Source organism: Miscanthus floridulus, chromosome 4 (genome assembly GCF_019320115.1).
Source record: "Miscanthus floridulus cultivar M001 chromosome 4, ASM1932011v1, whole genome shotgun sequence".
In the NCBI taxonomy this organism is placed as follows: domain Eukaryota; kingdom Viridiplantae; phylum Streptophyta; class Magnoliopsida; order Poales; family Poaceae; genus Miscanthus; species Miscanthus floridulus.
In genome coordinates this window covers 21,646,123-21,662,601 of record NC_089583.1, presented here as the reverse complement: position 1 = coordinate 21,662,601, position 16,479 = coordinate 21,646,123, and the positions used below count along the sequence as shown (strand labels likewise).

The 16,479-nt window shown below is 40.8% G+C and overlaps 1 protein-coding gene across 4 annotated transcripts; it reads left to right on the top strand.

The window, feature by feature from the left end:
* The first annotated feature begins 1,068 nt into the window (after nt 1–1,068).
* Nucleotides 1,069–15,905, top strand: LOC136549527 (uncharacterized). 4 transcript variants are annotated; one of them, XM_066540832.1, is made up of 15 exons: nt 1,069–1,436; nt 2,021–2,155; nt 2,271–2,350; nt 3,440–3,523; nt 4,253–4,352; nt 4,464–4,612; nt 4,714–6,622; nt 7,609–7,919; nt 11,168–11,483; nt 13,202–13,357; nt 13,469–13,607; nt 13,905–13,981; nt 14,139–14,260; nt 15,059–15,167; nt 15,250–15,905. In XM_066540832.1, exons 1-15 carry the CDS (start codon nt 1,227–1,229, stop codon nt 15,421–15,423), a joined length of 4,071 nt encoding a protein of 1,356 aa, XP_066396929.1. In that variant the 5' UTR covers nt 1,069–1,226; the 3' UTR covers nt 15,424–15,905. The 4 variants fall into 4 exon arrangements, with proteins under 4 accessions (XP_066396929.1, XP_066396928.1, XP_066396931.1 ...); XM_066540831.1 differs by having other exon boundaries at nt 11,165–11,483; XM_066540834.1 differs by lacking the exons at nt 1,069–1,436; nt 2,021–2,155; nt 2,271–2,350; nt 3,440–3,523 and having other exon boundaries at nt 4,483–4,612; nt 11,165–11,483.
* Nucleotides 15,906–16,479: the final 574 nt, after the last annotated feature.

Sequence of the window (16,479 nt, the reverse complement as noted above, 5' to 3'; positions counted from 1 at the left end):
CTATGTTACAAGTGTTTTATCTGAATGTTATAAAAGTAGAGCTGGATGTTGCATGTGTTGCTTTGGTTATACACGCATGTGTTTAAAAGCATGTTTCAAGTGCTTCGTCTATTTCAGAACGTATGTTATAAGTGTTTTATTTGAATGTTGCATATGTTGCAAATAGCTATGTTGTAAGTGTATGTTTCGAATGTTTCATCTGTTCCAGCTGTATGTTGTAATTGTTTTATCTGAAAGTTACAAAAGTAGACTTGGATGTATGTGTGGAGGAAGCCTAAGCCCTCGGTGATCCAGCTGTTGCGGCTCCTTGGTGTGGCGAAGATGAAGGTCGCGAACACAGGAGCGATGGCGACGGGATGCCGCGGCAGATCAGCTAGGATGGGAAGCAGGATTGGTGTGGCGTATCAGGTGGGATGGGGAGTTGGATGGGACGCTGGCGAGGGAGCTCATCGAGGCGTAGGCGCAGGAGCTCCGGGATGAACTGATGCTGCCTCTAGAGCGAGATGGGCGTGGGGTTTGTCAGGCACGCGCGGGACTTGCGTCTGGACGTTCGGGCGCTAGGAATACGCATGGTAGGAGGTCCAATTTGGTTTCTTCCTCTTTAGTTCCTTTAGAATCATCCTCCGGATACCTCGTTTTCGGTCTACTCGTTTGATTGCTTACCCATTCTTTCCTGTTCCTATTCCTCCCAAAACTTTCTTTGGCAATTTTTTTTTTCACTCCTCCCATTCAATTCTCAACCCAAGAGTAAACTTTCTAATGTACAGTGCAATCAAACACAGATTATTGATACAACTTACCATCCAACAAAACAGAGGCACAAACAATATACAACAGAAAAATGCAGCCCGACCAAACAACTTGTTAAGCCAAACAACTTCTGAAAGTAGGGTGATGCTTCCTCCTTACAGAAAGTGGGTTTACAAAACTACGCCAAACCAATGTGATGATGTAACTCTGCTTCCAACCCCAATTGACTAGTGGCCCCGCCGGCCCCGCCACACCAGCGCCGTTCTCTTCGCGCTGCCTTGCCTGTTGCCTGTTGGTTTGGTTAGGTTCAGCGGCGTCGCCAATCGCTGGCTCGCTGCTGGATCCACTAGCATTAACTCGCCCTCGTCCTCTCTCCGTCCTTCCCTCTCCCGCGAGGCGAGAGAGCACGTGTCCGAATCAACCAACCAAACCCTAACCCTACCCGCCGCGAGCCTTGCAGAGAGGGAAGGCTGCGGATGAAGCCCTCCTCCACCGCCGGCGACGCCTCCGCGTCGACGGAGGCGGCGGCGGCGTCCTCCTCTTCGGGGTCCTCCACCTCCGCGTCCACGTCCACCGCGGACGCCACCCACTACATCGCCAAGCGGGTGCTCCGGGGCAGCGCCGTGCTCCACGTCGCCGAGGGCTGCTTCCGCTCGCCCGACTCCGCCGACGTCGTCCTCGCCAAGGTTTGCTCTGCTTTGCTCCCCCACACTTCCACCGAGATGTCGGTCGAATCGTGTATAGGGACAGAGAATTTGGAGACGAGCAGTGTCTGTTTGCGATTTCGTTGTGCTGTACTCTGTGTATGTAAGTGAAACATCAGTGTTCGATGTCGCCGCAGACTGTAGGGTTGGTATCAGGGAGGGGCATTATTTCGAGTTCCGGATCACCAAAACGATCGTGAGTGTGCCGGCAGTAGGTCATTTAGTGATGCAGTTCCAGAAGGTCTTTTTATTTTTTTTAAGGATTTGCAGTTTCAGAAGCTGAGTAGTTGTAACATTGTCAGAGTTATTCTTTATCATCTTCTGCTCAAATTCTGTCATCTTGGTGAAATTTCAATCCTGGCATGGCATACTTGGGAGACAAGTTTTCTAACTAAGAATGTTATCTGAATGGAGACATGTATCTAAGAAGGGACACCTCACCTATAATATAAAAGTAGCATATGTGTCAATGTAGGGTTAAATATCTACCGGATCAATTTTACAATTTACATAACGCATTTGCTGGTCCATGTTTCCTGTTTCATCTAACTGGGTTTCTGCTTCAGGAAACTTCACTGGAGTTGGTTGCTGTTGGTGATGATGGTGTTTTACAGTCAATATGTGAACAAGACATGTTTGGGATTATAAAAGATATCGGTGTATTGCAATGGCACTCTAGACATGTTGGCTTAATTCCACAGGTGTTGTTCCTTCTCACTACAGTCCGCTTTGCAATGTTCTTTTGTACACAACACATCCGTCTCTAACTGTGTTCAGAAGTGAGTGATTAATTAATTGTTTGTTGATCTTTTTCAGATAGAACACAAAGATCTTCTGGTTGTGCTTTCAGATTCTGGAAAGCTTTCCCTTCTTTACTTTTGTTCTGAGATGCATAGGTTAGTGCTATTTGCCTCTGTTTTTATGCCCTTGTTCTTTGTTTGTTGGTACTACATTTTGGCTCTTAAATGTTGTTTTTTATGGTAATGCTTAGTCAACTGTATGTTATGCATCTAGCAGTATGTTGCCAGCCATTATCTTGTACTCCGCTAGTCTAATGATTTTATGCAAAAAAAAAAAAAAAAATTGAAGAGGTGCTAGTGAGGGTTGAAAAGATTATGGGTTCCAGTTTTAGGAACTAAAACTAGCAAATTACTTTCACTATCCAACCCTACTGTTTATACTTTTCTTATTGTGCTGAACTTATGAGGTGCCAGCACACCTTTATTTGACATATAGCCCCTCTTTTTCATTCTCTTCTCTCTCAATCCCATTTCTTTTCACAACATCTGGGATCCATGTGGTTTCCGCCTTGCTTTCTACATGTCAAATGGGCAAGCTCAACACTGCTGGTGGAGGTCCATTCAAGACGGTTTTCTTCAGAGAAAGCATAGATAATAGTTTTGTAAGAGATGGGTGACGAGTTAGCCTACAACTCATCTTCATCGGATAAAATGGTTCAAGAATTGAGCCCATCGGCTCTTCCAGAGATCTAAGAAACCAGATGACATTACATCACTTTTAAAAAAACAGTTCTGTAGTAGTGTAGTTTTCACTGTTAATTAGATTCTTTTGGAAGGTGAATGGAGTAAATAGCCATATTCCTAAATTCTGATAAATGCTTGAGTTGAAGTGAATCTATTTATGCCTACAATTTAGTTAATTCCTTGCATTGTGGACCCACATTTAGGGGTGTTATTGTGGTTTTATAACACCTTTTCTGTCTACCAGCATGAGAATGATGAGTTGATGACCAATATAATTGCACCGTGTTTAGAACTATGGAGACAAAATAAGGAAAAAATACAGTAGTATCCAAAAAGCTGCTGCCAGTTTCATTATTTATTTATAGAAGCATGCTGTATGCATATTATTAATTAAACCTGATGAGAATTCAGTTAGCTTTTATTTAGCATGCAATTCATTCTGCAGTTGTAGTCCTGTTTTATCTGAGAAAGTACTGATAGATATTAATGTATGTATTTTAGGTTCTTCGCAATTGCCAATATTGAGTTATCTAAACCAGGAAATCTGAGGCATCATCTGGGAAGAATTTTAGCAATAGATCGAGAGTAAGAGCAAGTTTCTTCTTCTGAGGCCTTTTGATTACACTTAGTTTTTTTTTTCTGTTGCAAGAAAAAGTTACAGCTATTTTTTGCCATTATCCACTGATGTTTTTGTGTACATTTCTGCTATACATTTACTTGGGTATTAACATTTGTTATACCATCTCTTGTTCTGAGCTTTTGCTCAAAAAAAAAAAATTCTCTTGTTCTGAGCAAAAGTTGCATTGATAATTTTAACCACTCTTTCCACAATCAACATTGCACACCATTGCCCTTAACTTAATGGGAGTATTCTAGTTTATATGGCAAATGGCATAAAAAATTTCCGTGCTTACATTCTGTTGATGCTTATGGTTGACATTTTGTGCTTGTGTTAGGTTTGAATAGTTACAGTTGCAACTAGTTCTGTGCTCATGCATGAAGCATCTTATCACATACCAATTTACACTAGTGTCTTATGTTAAGATACTGTCAAATCCTACCCAAGCATTTCAACCACATTAAATGGTGTTTGAATGTGATTATGGTTTTATGTGGCTTGAGTCCTATGGGTCATGACTAGCAACTATTTCTTAATTACCAGCATTTCTATATCATGGAAGCTTTTGCTCTATATATCATGCTTTATTAGTTTTGCTTTGTTATCTCTTCACACACAGTAAAATATTAAGCACCTAAAGTTAAGGGGCTCTTATTATGAAGTTTCTTGACCTTAACTTCATCTTCTCTTGTCAGATCTAATTTTGTTGCTGTCAGTTCATATGAGGATAAGTTTGCCCTTATACATGTTTCTGTTTCTCAGAGTGGTTCTGGCAGGGGTATCATTTCTGAGAAGGTGAGAGTTGAATGTTGTTAGTGACTTTCTTGACTCATTTATCATATGCTCAGTCTAATATTTACACTATATTATTCCAGATTTTGAAGATGTTCCATGTCATAATTTCAGAAATATTTTTATCCACCAGAAAATGAAGAGGATTCAAGGATCATAAGTTTGTCTGGGACCAGCATCCGTGGTACAATTTGGACGATGCGCTTCATATCTATCCCCCAAGATGTAGAATACTATCCAGTTCTGGCAATGATAATTAACAGGTTTGTTTGCTCTGAACTCATTTCATTTAGTTTGTAGCTTGCAATTGAATTCTACTTATTTTTCATGTTCTTATTTAAGTGTTGCACTAAATTCATTCCAGGAAAGGCTCTGATGTGAATGACTTGTCGTTATTTGGATATGACACCAGCAGCTGTGTTATCGACCACATCTCTAGTTATTCAGAAATTGGACCGTTGGCACTTGACATATCAGAAATTCCTGAAATGTTTGGCTTTGCACTTCTGTTGCGTGTTGGTGATGCTTTATTGTTGGATCTTAGAAACCCAACGAACGTCTGCTGTATCCGAAGAATCAGCTGGACGACTAGCCTCATTGGAGAGCGAATCGCTGTTGAAGATTCCTGTCCAGGATTAGATGTTGATGATGATGTGGTTGCTTGTGCTTTGCTAGAATTGAGAGATTCTGCTAATAACATAATGAAGGATGATGGTTATATGGACATTGATGGTGTTGACAGCAGAGGTAATGTGAAACCAAGGATTGTTTGCTCGTGGAGCTGGGAGCCACCTGAACCTGTCAGGCGAGGATGGGCAAGGCTTCTATTTTGTTTGGATGATGGAGAATTTCATATTTTGGAATTTACTTTGGATGTTGAAGGGGTGCAGCTGTACACATTTGAATATATTGATAGGAGTTTGCCTTGCAGGCCTCTTTTTTGGATGAAAAATAGAATGATAATAGGGTTTGTAGAGATGGGGGATGGCATGATTTTTAAACTTGGCGATCGTAGGTTGTTTCATAAAAGCACAATTCAGAATGTAGCACCAATATTGGATCTAGCAATTTCTGATTACCATGGTGAGAAACAGGATCAGATGTTTGCATGTTGTGGAATGTCCCCTGAGGGCTCTCTTCGAGTTTTACGAAATGGTGTCAATGTGGACAGACTTCTGAAAACTGAAGCTATTTATCAGGGTGTCGCTGGTTTGTGGACTTTGAGAATGAAGACAACTGATGCCTACCATTCTTTTCTTGTGTTATCATTTGTGGAGGAAACCAGAATACTGTCAGTAGGACTAAGTTTTAATGATATCAGTGATGCTGTGGGATTCCAGCCTGATGTTTGCACTTTAGCATGTGGTTTGGTGGCTGATGGTCTGCTCGTTCAAATTCACAGTAAAGGTGTTAAGGTCTGTTTGCCTACAGTATACGCTCACCCTGAAGGTTCCCCTTTAACTTCTCCAATTTGCACTGACTGGTATCCTGCTGTCACTATCAGTGTTGGTGCTGTAGGACATAATATTGTTGTTGTTGCTACATCAAATCCTTGTTGCTTATATGTCCTTGGTGTTAGATCATCATCTTCTTACCAGTACGAGTTGTATGCGACACATCATATGCAATTGCAGTATGAAGTATCATGCATATCTATCCCACAAGAGGATTGGAGACATGATAATGTAGCTTTCAGCTGTGGAGAGGGTGATAACATTTGTAACAATTCCCCTCCTAAAGCTAATGTTCGCAAGTTCGCTGTTATTGGAACTCATAGACCTTCAGTGGAAATCATCTCCTTGGAACCTGGAGAAGCATTAAGGGTATTGACTATTGGGACTATATCAGTGAATAATGCGTTTGGTGCGCCAATGAGTGGTTGTATACCTGAAAATGTCAGGTTTGTTGCAGCTGAGAGGTTCTACATTCTTGCAGGCTTGAGAAATGGAATGCTACTCAGATTTGAGTCAGAAGCAAGTGATTATCTCCCTGGTTTTTTCTACAAGGACTCTTCTATTCCTTCTGTTAATACATTCCTTCAGTTGATTTCGATACGGCGTATTGGAATTACTCCTGTACTGTTAGTGCCGATACATGATTCAACAAATGCTGACATCATTGTTCTCAGTGATAGACCTTGGCTATTACATGCTGCAAGACATAGCCTGGCATATTCGTCCATTTCATTTCTTTCTGCTTCTCATGTCACGCCCGTTTCATCTGTTGATTGCCCCAATGGTCTACTGTTTGTTGCTGAGAGCTGTTTGCATTTGGTAAGTTACTGTGATCATTAAAACCAGCAAAATATATATATCTATGCATCTGCTTTTCTTCCCTAGGGATCAAGAATTATATCATACATTGAGTGCCCTAAGTTACTGGACATGATAGGAGAGTAGAAATCATCAGAATTAAATTCCATGCTAATAAATATCTAAATATGTATTAGTACTAGTGATTTTTGTTGCAACAATCACATTGAATGCAAAGTGAATTGAAGTATTAGACTAGCAATCCAATGCAAAAAAATGGGACAATAAATTTCCCTTTTCCTTTTTCTCCTTGTTGCTTTTATCTAGGCACATTCATTGGCAAACAATTAGGCAATGGTACATACTTATTTTCTCACTTGCAGCAACAATTCCAACATCGCATGGTCTGATTGTGGGACCATTTAATCTGTCAGTTTCTCTGGTTAGTTTATCAACTTAAGCTGTTAGCTTTTCTGGCCAGTGAACACCATTTACAGCATTGAGATTGTGCTGCTCTTGTTCCACTGCTCAAGTGCCAACACGTGACTATGCATTTCAGCCTTTGTTTAAGTGATTCACACTTGTGAAAAAAAAATTAAATTGTTCAATTTTAACCGCACTTGGTTAAGTCTGGAACTTGTGAACTTCACTAGTTACTTGACTTCAGGTTCTCCTTTTGTTTTAACAATTCACTTTGAAAGAATCCGTGAATTGTGAAATGTTCAAATCTTTCTTGGATTTTGAACTGTTCTAGACAGATAAAAAATGGCTTTATGACCTCATATCACCTCTATTGCTGCATCTGTTGGTCTTGGCATATGGTATGTGAGGCAATTACTGGTACAATATCTGATGCATGATTTTGGTTCAGAACTACTAGTTCAAATATTACTCCAGTGATGTTCTATTTCTTTCTTACAATGTGTGCCTGTGGTGTTCTCACTCGTGTATGTTTGTATTAGTGTGTCTATGTATGTTTGTGCTTATCTTCTGTCATTTGCTGTCAGGTTGAATTGGTTCATGGGAAGCGATTGAATGCACAAAAGTTTTCTATTGGAGGGACTCCAAGGAAAGTACTATACCATAATGAAAGCAGAACACTGTTGGTACTAAGAACTGGGCTAAGTGGTGCATCGTCTTCTTCAGATATTGTCCAAGTAGATCCACAAAATGGGGTATTACTTTCGAGATATAAATGTGTACCTGGTGAAACAGCAAAATGCATGCAAATTGCAAAAATAGGAAATGATCAAGTTTTAATTGTTGGGACCAATAAGTCTGCTGGACGGCCAATGATGTCAAATGGTGAAGCAGAAAGGTTCACACCTGATCTTTTGTTTATAATAATACAGTTTATTTCTAATATGTCCATGATTCATTAGCAATATTTTCTTATGATTTGCAACTACATATTTTTTTGTGGTTGTGTGGAGTGTAACCATTGGGGATATCCTTTCATCTAGACTTAGTTATTGCATTTTATTATAAAGGCGTGTCAAGATTTTAATACATTTATGAACTTCATATGATGATACTCATGCAGTGCTTAGATGTTATGCTGGGCCAGAAAAATTACCGAGTTTGAGTTTTTTTTTTCAATTTGGCCTGGTTTTTGTTTGCACAGTATCAAGTTCTGTATAAATGTTTCCTAAGTTAAGGATTTAGATTTCTATAAAGCATCTGTAACCATAAGCCATGTAGTTTTTTATTTCTCATACAGATCTCAAGAATGGTGTGGTGGGAGTGAGAAGGCAAGGAGATAGGATTATCTTAGTCAAGCTTGTCGTTGGTGATATGGTCTTGAACGTAATTAGTGCGTATGCCCCCCAAGTAGGCCTCGACGAGAGTGCTAAGAGACAGTTCTGGGAAGACTTAGATGGCCTGGTTAGAGCTATACCTAGTAGTGAGAAGCTTTTTATAGGAGGAGATCTTAATGGGCATGTAGGTACTACAAGCGCAGGTTTCGAGGCAGTTCATGGAGGTTTTGGGTATGGTAGTAGGAATCAGGAGGGGGAGGAAGTTCTGGACTTCGCGGTAGCTTTTGACCTGATGATAGCCAACACTTTCTTTAGAAAGAGAGAATCTCATCTAGTGACCTTCAGTAGCGGACAACACTGTAGCCAGATTGACTTTGTCCTCGCAAGAAGAAAGGACAAACGAGCATGCTTGGATTGCAAGGTGATACCAGGAGAGTGTGTTGTTTCTCAACATAAGCTTTTGGTGGCAGATTTTCGTTTTCAGGTGCGTGCCCGTAGGAATAAACAAGCTTAAGATTGAAAGAACAAAGTGGTGGAAACTGAAAGGGGAGACGTCAGAGGTATTTAGGGGAAGAGTTATCAAAGAGGGCTCTTGGAAGGAAGAAGACATAAACAACATGTGGGACAAGATGGCAACCAACATTCGGAAGGTAGCCTCAGAGGTGTGTGGAGTAACCAAAGGAAGGGGACGCGAGGCTAAAGATACTTGGTGGTGGAACGAGGAAGTTCAAAGGGCTATTAAGGAGAAGAAAGAATGCTATAGACGCTTGTACCATGACAGGAGTGTGGACAACATAGAGAAGTACAAGGTGGCAAAGAAGACTGCAAAGCGAGCTGTAAGTGTGGCAAAGGGTAGAGCGTACGAGGATCTTTACCAACATTTGAGTACGAAGGAAGGAGAGAAGGACATTTATAGGATGGCTAGGGTTCGTGAGAGAAAGACACGGGACTTCAACCAAGTTAAGTGCATTAAGGATGAAAGGGAGCATCTCTTGGTGAAGGAGGATGAGATCCGACATCGATGGCAAGAGTATTTTGACAAATCATTCAATGGTGAGAATATGGACACAACCTTTCAGTTGGATGACTCTTTTGATGACACCAATAGGCGCTTTGTGCGAAGAATCCAAGAATCTGAGGTCAGAGAGGCGTTGAAAAGGATGAAAGGAGGTAAGGCGATGGGACCGGATGGTATCCCAATTGAGGTGTGGAGATGCCTCGGGGACATAGCTATAGTATGGCTAATCAAGCTGTTCAACCATATTTTTCGATCGAACAAGATGCCTGATGAGTGGAGGAGAAGTATATTGGTACCGATCTACAAGAATAAAGGGGATATTCAAAGTTGTACGAATTACCGGGGAATTAAGTTGATGAGCCATACTATGAAGCTATGGGAGAGAGTTATCGAGCATCGCTTGAGAGCAATAATGCGGGTCTCTATGAACCAATTTGGTTTCATGCCCGGAAGGTCAACCATGGAAGCCATTTTCTTAGTAAGACAAGTTATGGAGCGGTATAGGGAGAAGAAGAAGGACCTACACATGGTCTTTATTGACTTGGAGAAGGCTTATGATAAAATACCAAGGAATGTTATGTGGTGGGCTTTGGACAAACATAAAGTCCCAACGAAGTACGTCGGGCTCATTAAGGACATGTACAACAATGTTGTGACTAGAGTTCGAACAAGTGATGGAGACACGGATGACTTCCCGATTAGGATAAGACTACATCAAGGGTCAGCTTTGAGCCCTTATTTGTTTGCTTTAGTGATGGATGAGGTCACAAGGGACATACAAGGGGACATCCCTTGGTGTATGCTTTTCGCGGACGATGTAGTGCTAGTTGATGAAAGCCGGACATGAGTGAACCAGAAACTGGAGTTATGGCGGGAGACTTTGGAGTCCAAAGGTTTTAGACTCAGTAGAACTAAAACTGAGTATATGAGATGTGACTTCGGCACTACTACTCGGGAGGAGGAAGATGTTAGTTTGGAAGGTCAAGTAGTGCCTAGGAAGGATACCTTTCGATATTTAGGATCAATGCTATAGAGGGACGGGGATATTGATGAAGATGTTAGCCATAGAATCAAAGCAGGGTGGATGAAGTGGCGGCAAGCGTCTGGTGTCCTATGTGACAAAAGGGTACCACAGAAGCTAAAAGGCAAGTTTTATAGGACGACGATTAGACCTGTTATGTTGTATGGTGCAGAATGTTGGCCTACGAAAAGACGACATGTTCAACAGCTAAGTGTCGCGGAAATACGTATGTTGCGTTGGATTTGCGGTCATCATACAAGAAGGGATCGAGTTCGGAACGATGATATACGTGAGAGATTAGGGGTAGCGCCAATTGAAGAAAAGCTTGTCCAACACCGGTTGAGATGGTTTGGACATGTGCAACGGAGACCTCCAGATGCACCGGTGCGTAGCGGAATCCTAAGGCAGGATAGTAACGTGAAGAGAGGCAGAGGAAGACCGAAGTTGACTTGGGTAGAGGCAATAAAAGGAGACTTGAAAGGATGGAATATACCCAAAGACTTAGCCTTAGATAGGAGTGCTTGGAAGACAGCTATTCACGTGCCTGAACCTTGATTGCTTTTGATGGGTTTCAACTCTAGCCTACCCCAACTTGTTTGGGACTTAAAGGCTTTGTTGTTGTTGTTGTTGTTGTTGACAGATCTTCATCAGTCTGCAATCTAGATATGTTTAAATAGCTGTCTGATTCTTATTGATTGATTGTTATCAATGATCGTCCATGATTTTAGTTGAATGAAGCTAAGAGTGTTTATTCTTTATTGATGAAGCAGCATCAAGGGACGCCTGATTGTTCTAAGCTTGGAGGCCGTTGAAAGTCCTCGTGAGAGCAGTTCGTTTATTCCAACTTCTAGTTTTAATCCCTCTTCACATTCTGGTTCTCCTTTCCATGAGATTGTTGGATATACAACTGAGGAATTTTCTAGTAACAGCCTGTGCAGCAGTCCTGATGAGTTTTGCTGGAACCAGATCCAAGCTGAACAAATGGCAGGACAATTGAGATCATTGACTCATGCTATATTGAATGGCGCAGTTCTTGCTGTGTGTCCCTATCTAGATCGTTATGTGTTGGCAGCTGCTGGTAATACGGTATGATATCTATATGCTGTTTTAACTATATTTTTTGTGAAAATTTTTCTTAAAGGGAACTGAACTCTCCTATGACAATATCTAAAAGGAAATTAGTAATGTCAGAATAGTGGCTAAGGCCCTTAGTGGGCTTGCCCTGTATGGGCTTAGGGTTTTGTACTGCGCCAGATCTTGGGTGCAGGCTGCATAGATGATTGTTTCCTTGACAGGCAAGGTTTCTCCCTGATGGATATGTTTCTATAAATCCTCCCGGGACCTTGCCTATATATGTGTACCATACCCATTGCAATCAATCAATCTAGTATATTTCCCATCTAATTCTCTTTCATGGTATCATGAGTCTGGATTGCTCCATGATTCTTCTGCTGCCCTCGCGTGCCTTTGCGGCTGCGCATCCCCTTCCTACGTGTCCCGAGGCAGCGCCCCTTCCCGCACGAAATGTGGGATAACATCTTAGTCAACATTTATCTTGGAGAATAAGGATCTTGTGTGTCCTTTGCCCTCATGATCTTTGGAGATTATCAAATGAGATGTGCAGTAGTAGAGTGCGCAAGTGTTGGAGAGATTTGTGGCTTAGCTTCTTAATGCAATAATAATATAAGATGCAGCTCTCATTGTGTTCATTGTTCAATTAAAAAGAAGGAACAGGTCTATTTTTGGCCATCGAACTATAGCCCAAGTCTGATTTTTGGTCACCAAACTCCAAAATGGGTATCTTTGTCCATGGAACTCTTTGGTCCTCGACTGGTGTCAAAGATGGTTTTGCCAATATATGTATTTTTCTAAAGAAACAAAAATATGGTTAAATCTATAAAAAATCATAGCTAATTCATTTTTGTAAATCTAAAAAAATACGAAACTGGTCCCAAATTATTTTCTAAAAATATAATATCTCTATTGATGCTCTATTGCGTTATTTAGATCTTATTTGTTCTTGTTCCTAGTGTTTTATTGGTCGTGGTCATGACCGTGGTGACGCCAACCTCGCAGATGCCCTGCTGCACAGCATATACATCCTATATAGGCATTATACGGCTAGTGCTTTATTTTTATCGCTTCGAGTGGGTAATAGGTTTCCAATAAGCATGGGTACACATCATGCAATTGACTAATAATGCAATCAACATAAAATAGAGCGCAAACAATAATTTAAATAAATAACGGCCACGACTACAACCAATAAAATGCTAGTAGCAAGAACATGTAAGATCCAAAGAACTCTAAATAAGAGCAGCAATAGATAGATTATATTATCATAAATATTTTGATGCCAGTTATGATTGTAGAGATTTAAACATATTTTTATTATTTTAGAAAAATACACATATATATAGGCAAAACCACCTTTGGAACCACTTGAGGACCAAAGTTGTCCGGTTTTGATAGTTCAATGGCCAAAGATATTAGGTTTAGGAGTTTGATGGCCAAAATCAGACGGGCAATAGTTCGCTGGCCAAAATAGACATCTTCCCAAAAAAATCTGGAGTTGGGAGGCGTCTGTTGCTCTGTGCCATCTTAGAAAGTTCTGAATGAATGAATACCAAAAAGAGTGTTACTTTTGTGATGTCAAGTGGCTATCTTTGTTCCTTTGAGATGATATATTTCTCTTGTTTCGTTTCTTTGCGATGCTAATGAAATAATATCCTTTGGCCTTGTTTAGTTGACTGCAATTGCTTATGGAAGCTAACATTTGTTCTTTACTTTCTTAATTTTCACAGATTTATGTATTTGGTTTCACAAATGAAAATCCCCACAGGATGAAAAAGTGTGCTGTTGGTAGGACACGATTTACAATAACTTGTCTGAAGACATTTGCATCGCGAATTGCTGTTGGTGATTGTCGTGATGGTGTTCTCTTCTATTCTTATAATGAGGTAATACTTGGGTCTGATTAAAATGACACGTTCTTTATGGTTTTGTGATGGAATAGTGCTCTTTCTATTATTAGCTCTAATCTTGGCTCTTCATTTCCTGATTATTATCAGAGTCATCGGAAGTTGGAATTGATCTATTCTGATCCTGCTCATAGATTGGTGGGTGATATCGCTCTTTTAAATTGCGAAACTGCTGTGGTATCAGATCGACGTGGGAGCATATCTGTATTATCATGCACAAGATTGGAAGGTAGGCACTTGGCAGATGGTGTAAATGTTAACGCCACCCTTTTCTTCTTCCAATGGAGTATTAGAATTATATGTTCGCTAGCTAGTTCATAGTATTCATGTTCAGCTAGCATATATCCTGTGTTTTGCTGTGATTCTTTTATGTTATATTTTTCTTCCCCGAAATTATATTATTTTTATGCTACATTGTCTATCAACATTGGTAGACTATTTACAGTTTTTAAATTGTGCAACAGAAAGTTGCCTTTTTCATGAGAATGTTTTTAGTCTACTCATCTTTCTTAAACTTGTCTTGCAGTTTCAGAAAGTCCACAGAAGAACTTAGCTGTGAATTGTTCATTTTATATGGGTGAAACAGCTATGAGCATTCAGAAGGTAAGTATTTTGTTGTTTCATATATTGTTAATTTATTGCTTTGCCATTCATTACACCTTGCCCTTTTGCATTGGTCCCTTCTAAAAAATTCCAAATCCACTGCTTCCATGGTTCATGTCTGAGACATTCATTAACTCATGCTTATGATTTATTGTAGGCTGCATTCAGGTATCGGCTTCCAATTGATGATGATACTGACCCGGTGCTTGAGACAGTGTACGACTGTATTGTGGCAAGTACCATGCTGGGGAGTCTCTTTGTTATGATTCCACTTACAAGGTATATCATGATACAAAACATTCCTATGCTTGGCCTGATAGCTGACATTTTCAGTGTTAGTGGCCAGTTATCTCCAATCTACTTGGCCAATTTGGAGACCTGGATTTAGGTTTTGACTAGGATAATTGTGCCAGCCACTAACTCTCCTAAGATTGCAGGTCCCCACCTGCTCAGTCAATTTTGACAATGAGAACCAACATTTATATTTGTTGCAAGTAACCACCTGTGCTTTTCAATGAAGTGTAGAACATATGAACACCTAATGTTTGCTAAGAAGCTGAATTATGAGAAATGTTAGATTAAGCTTGAGGCAGGAGATGTTGCAGATGTACTGGTTCATGCTAGTTAATACTTCTGTCAGGAATACTAGTGATTTACTGCAGTCCATTTTGAAGTAACTCACACTGGGCGTAAAGATATGGATCTCAAGTGCTTAAATTTATATAAGTATATTTTGCTAGGGTAAATGTAAATATGAAGGTTGCCATTCTTAGAGCAGTATATAGTATATATCTCTATGTTCCCCCTCTTAATCTATGCAGATCACGGGCATATGGTTCTTCCCAAATCTCGCTGTGTTCTTTCGCTCATGATCTTTGAATGTTTTTGTATGGGATACAAATAAGACTCACCCAAGAAAGAGAACTGCTTATGTCAACAGTCATTTGTAAATTATTCCATGTGCATTTATGCCCTGAGTTTTTGTATACACCATTTGTGGACAAGGAACTACTCATGTTCGTCTACAGCTCTAAGGATTATTATGCAGTTTCTGAAATGCATAAATTGATACTGCAGTGAGGAGCATCAGCTTTTGCAAGATGTCCAAGAAAGACTCTCAGTACACCCATTAACTGCACCAGTCTTGGGAAATGATCATGCAGAATTCCGTCAGCGTGGTGCACCTGTAAGTTGTCACAATTATATCTTTAACTTTGCCTAATATAGAAGTTTGTGATGTATAACTTTTAGTAACTTGTGATCTGCAGTCAGTAGTGCCTCCCATTCTTGACGGTGATATGCTTGTGCAATTCTTGGAGCTCACCGGTGAACAACAGCAAGCCATCCTTGCTCATACTTTGCCAGGGAAGGGGCCACATAGGCCCCTCTTGGTTTTCGAGGTTTTGCGAACATTAGAGCGCGTCCATTATGCTCTTAACTGAGGGTTTCTTCACTCACAGTTACTAAAGGTTTGGATATCAGAGCGGGTTGACCTTCACTGTTTGAGATACTGTCAGAGCTGAGGTTTGAGTGACCTTTGTGGTTGCCCAAGTCTGCCATGATATTTACCAGAATGTTTGATTGATGATGCAACCGGAGCTTACAACAACAACAACAACAACAAAGCCTGTAAGTCCCAAATAAGTTGGGGTAGGCTAGAGTTAAAACCCAACAGAATGATGCAACCGGAGCTTAATACTGGAAAATCTCATGGTGGCGAGTACCCTGTGGAGGCAACAGATTTGTCGAACCCCTTGTGTATATACAATCGGCCGCTTTAGGTGGACTGTTGTAATGGTGCATTCTGCATAGAAATGATATTCTTTTTGTTTGTTTCGTAGATAATGTTAGTGTTTTTTAGGTCTCTTGTGCCAGCTGGTCGGATGCTCAATGAGAAATAAGGAAAACAATGAATTGCTTTGGTCGTCCTGCTCTCTATCACATGCTCTTACCAATTAGTGATGCACCAGCCACAATGATGACGAGCGAGCGGTGAGGTATGGCCGTGAGTCAGGTTGCCTAAGGGCACAGTGCAGAGTCCGGTAGAGACGAGCCCTTAGTTGCGGTTGTCGGCAAGGTAGAGCATCTTAAGGTTGGGGAGCGCCTGGTGTCCTGTCCATCTTGCAGGCAACAGTAGGCATCGTCCTGTCCATCTTCATATTGTGCTACAGGGAGAGTACGGACGAGACCGAGAGAGAGAGAGAGAGAGAGAGAGAGAGACGAGATGGGCACTGGGCAGAAGAAAATAAATTGGTTCCGTGACGGGTGGGTTCCACGTGTTAGCGGATGTAAAGGGGATAAGATTTTCTCAAAAAAAAAAAAATTGGTTCAGTGACGTGTGGACTCCATGTGTCAGTGGATGTAAAGGGTATAAGATTTTCTCAATTCCCTTGGTTGTCATGGGGCGGGTCATTCCGCGCCTGGAACTATTTCTCCATAATACAAATTTGTGAAGGAAGAATGCGGCTGGGAATCAATCTCAAATAACCGAACGAGGT

Coding starts and splice junctions, on each gene's coding strand:
- LOC136549527 (XM_066540831.1), top strand. CDS start 1,227: ATGAAGCCCTCCTCCACCGCCGGCGACGCCTCCGCGTCGACGGAGGCG. Junction 2,351..3,439: donor TTTTGTTCTGAGATGCATAG/GTTAGTGCTATT, acceptor TATGTATTTTAG/GTTCTTCGCAATTGCCAATA. Junction 15,168..15,249: donor TCCGTCAGCGTGGTGCACCT/GTAAGTTGTCAC, acceptor TGTGATCTGCAG/TCAGTAGTGCCTCCCATTCT.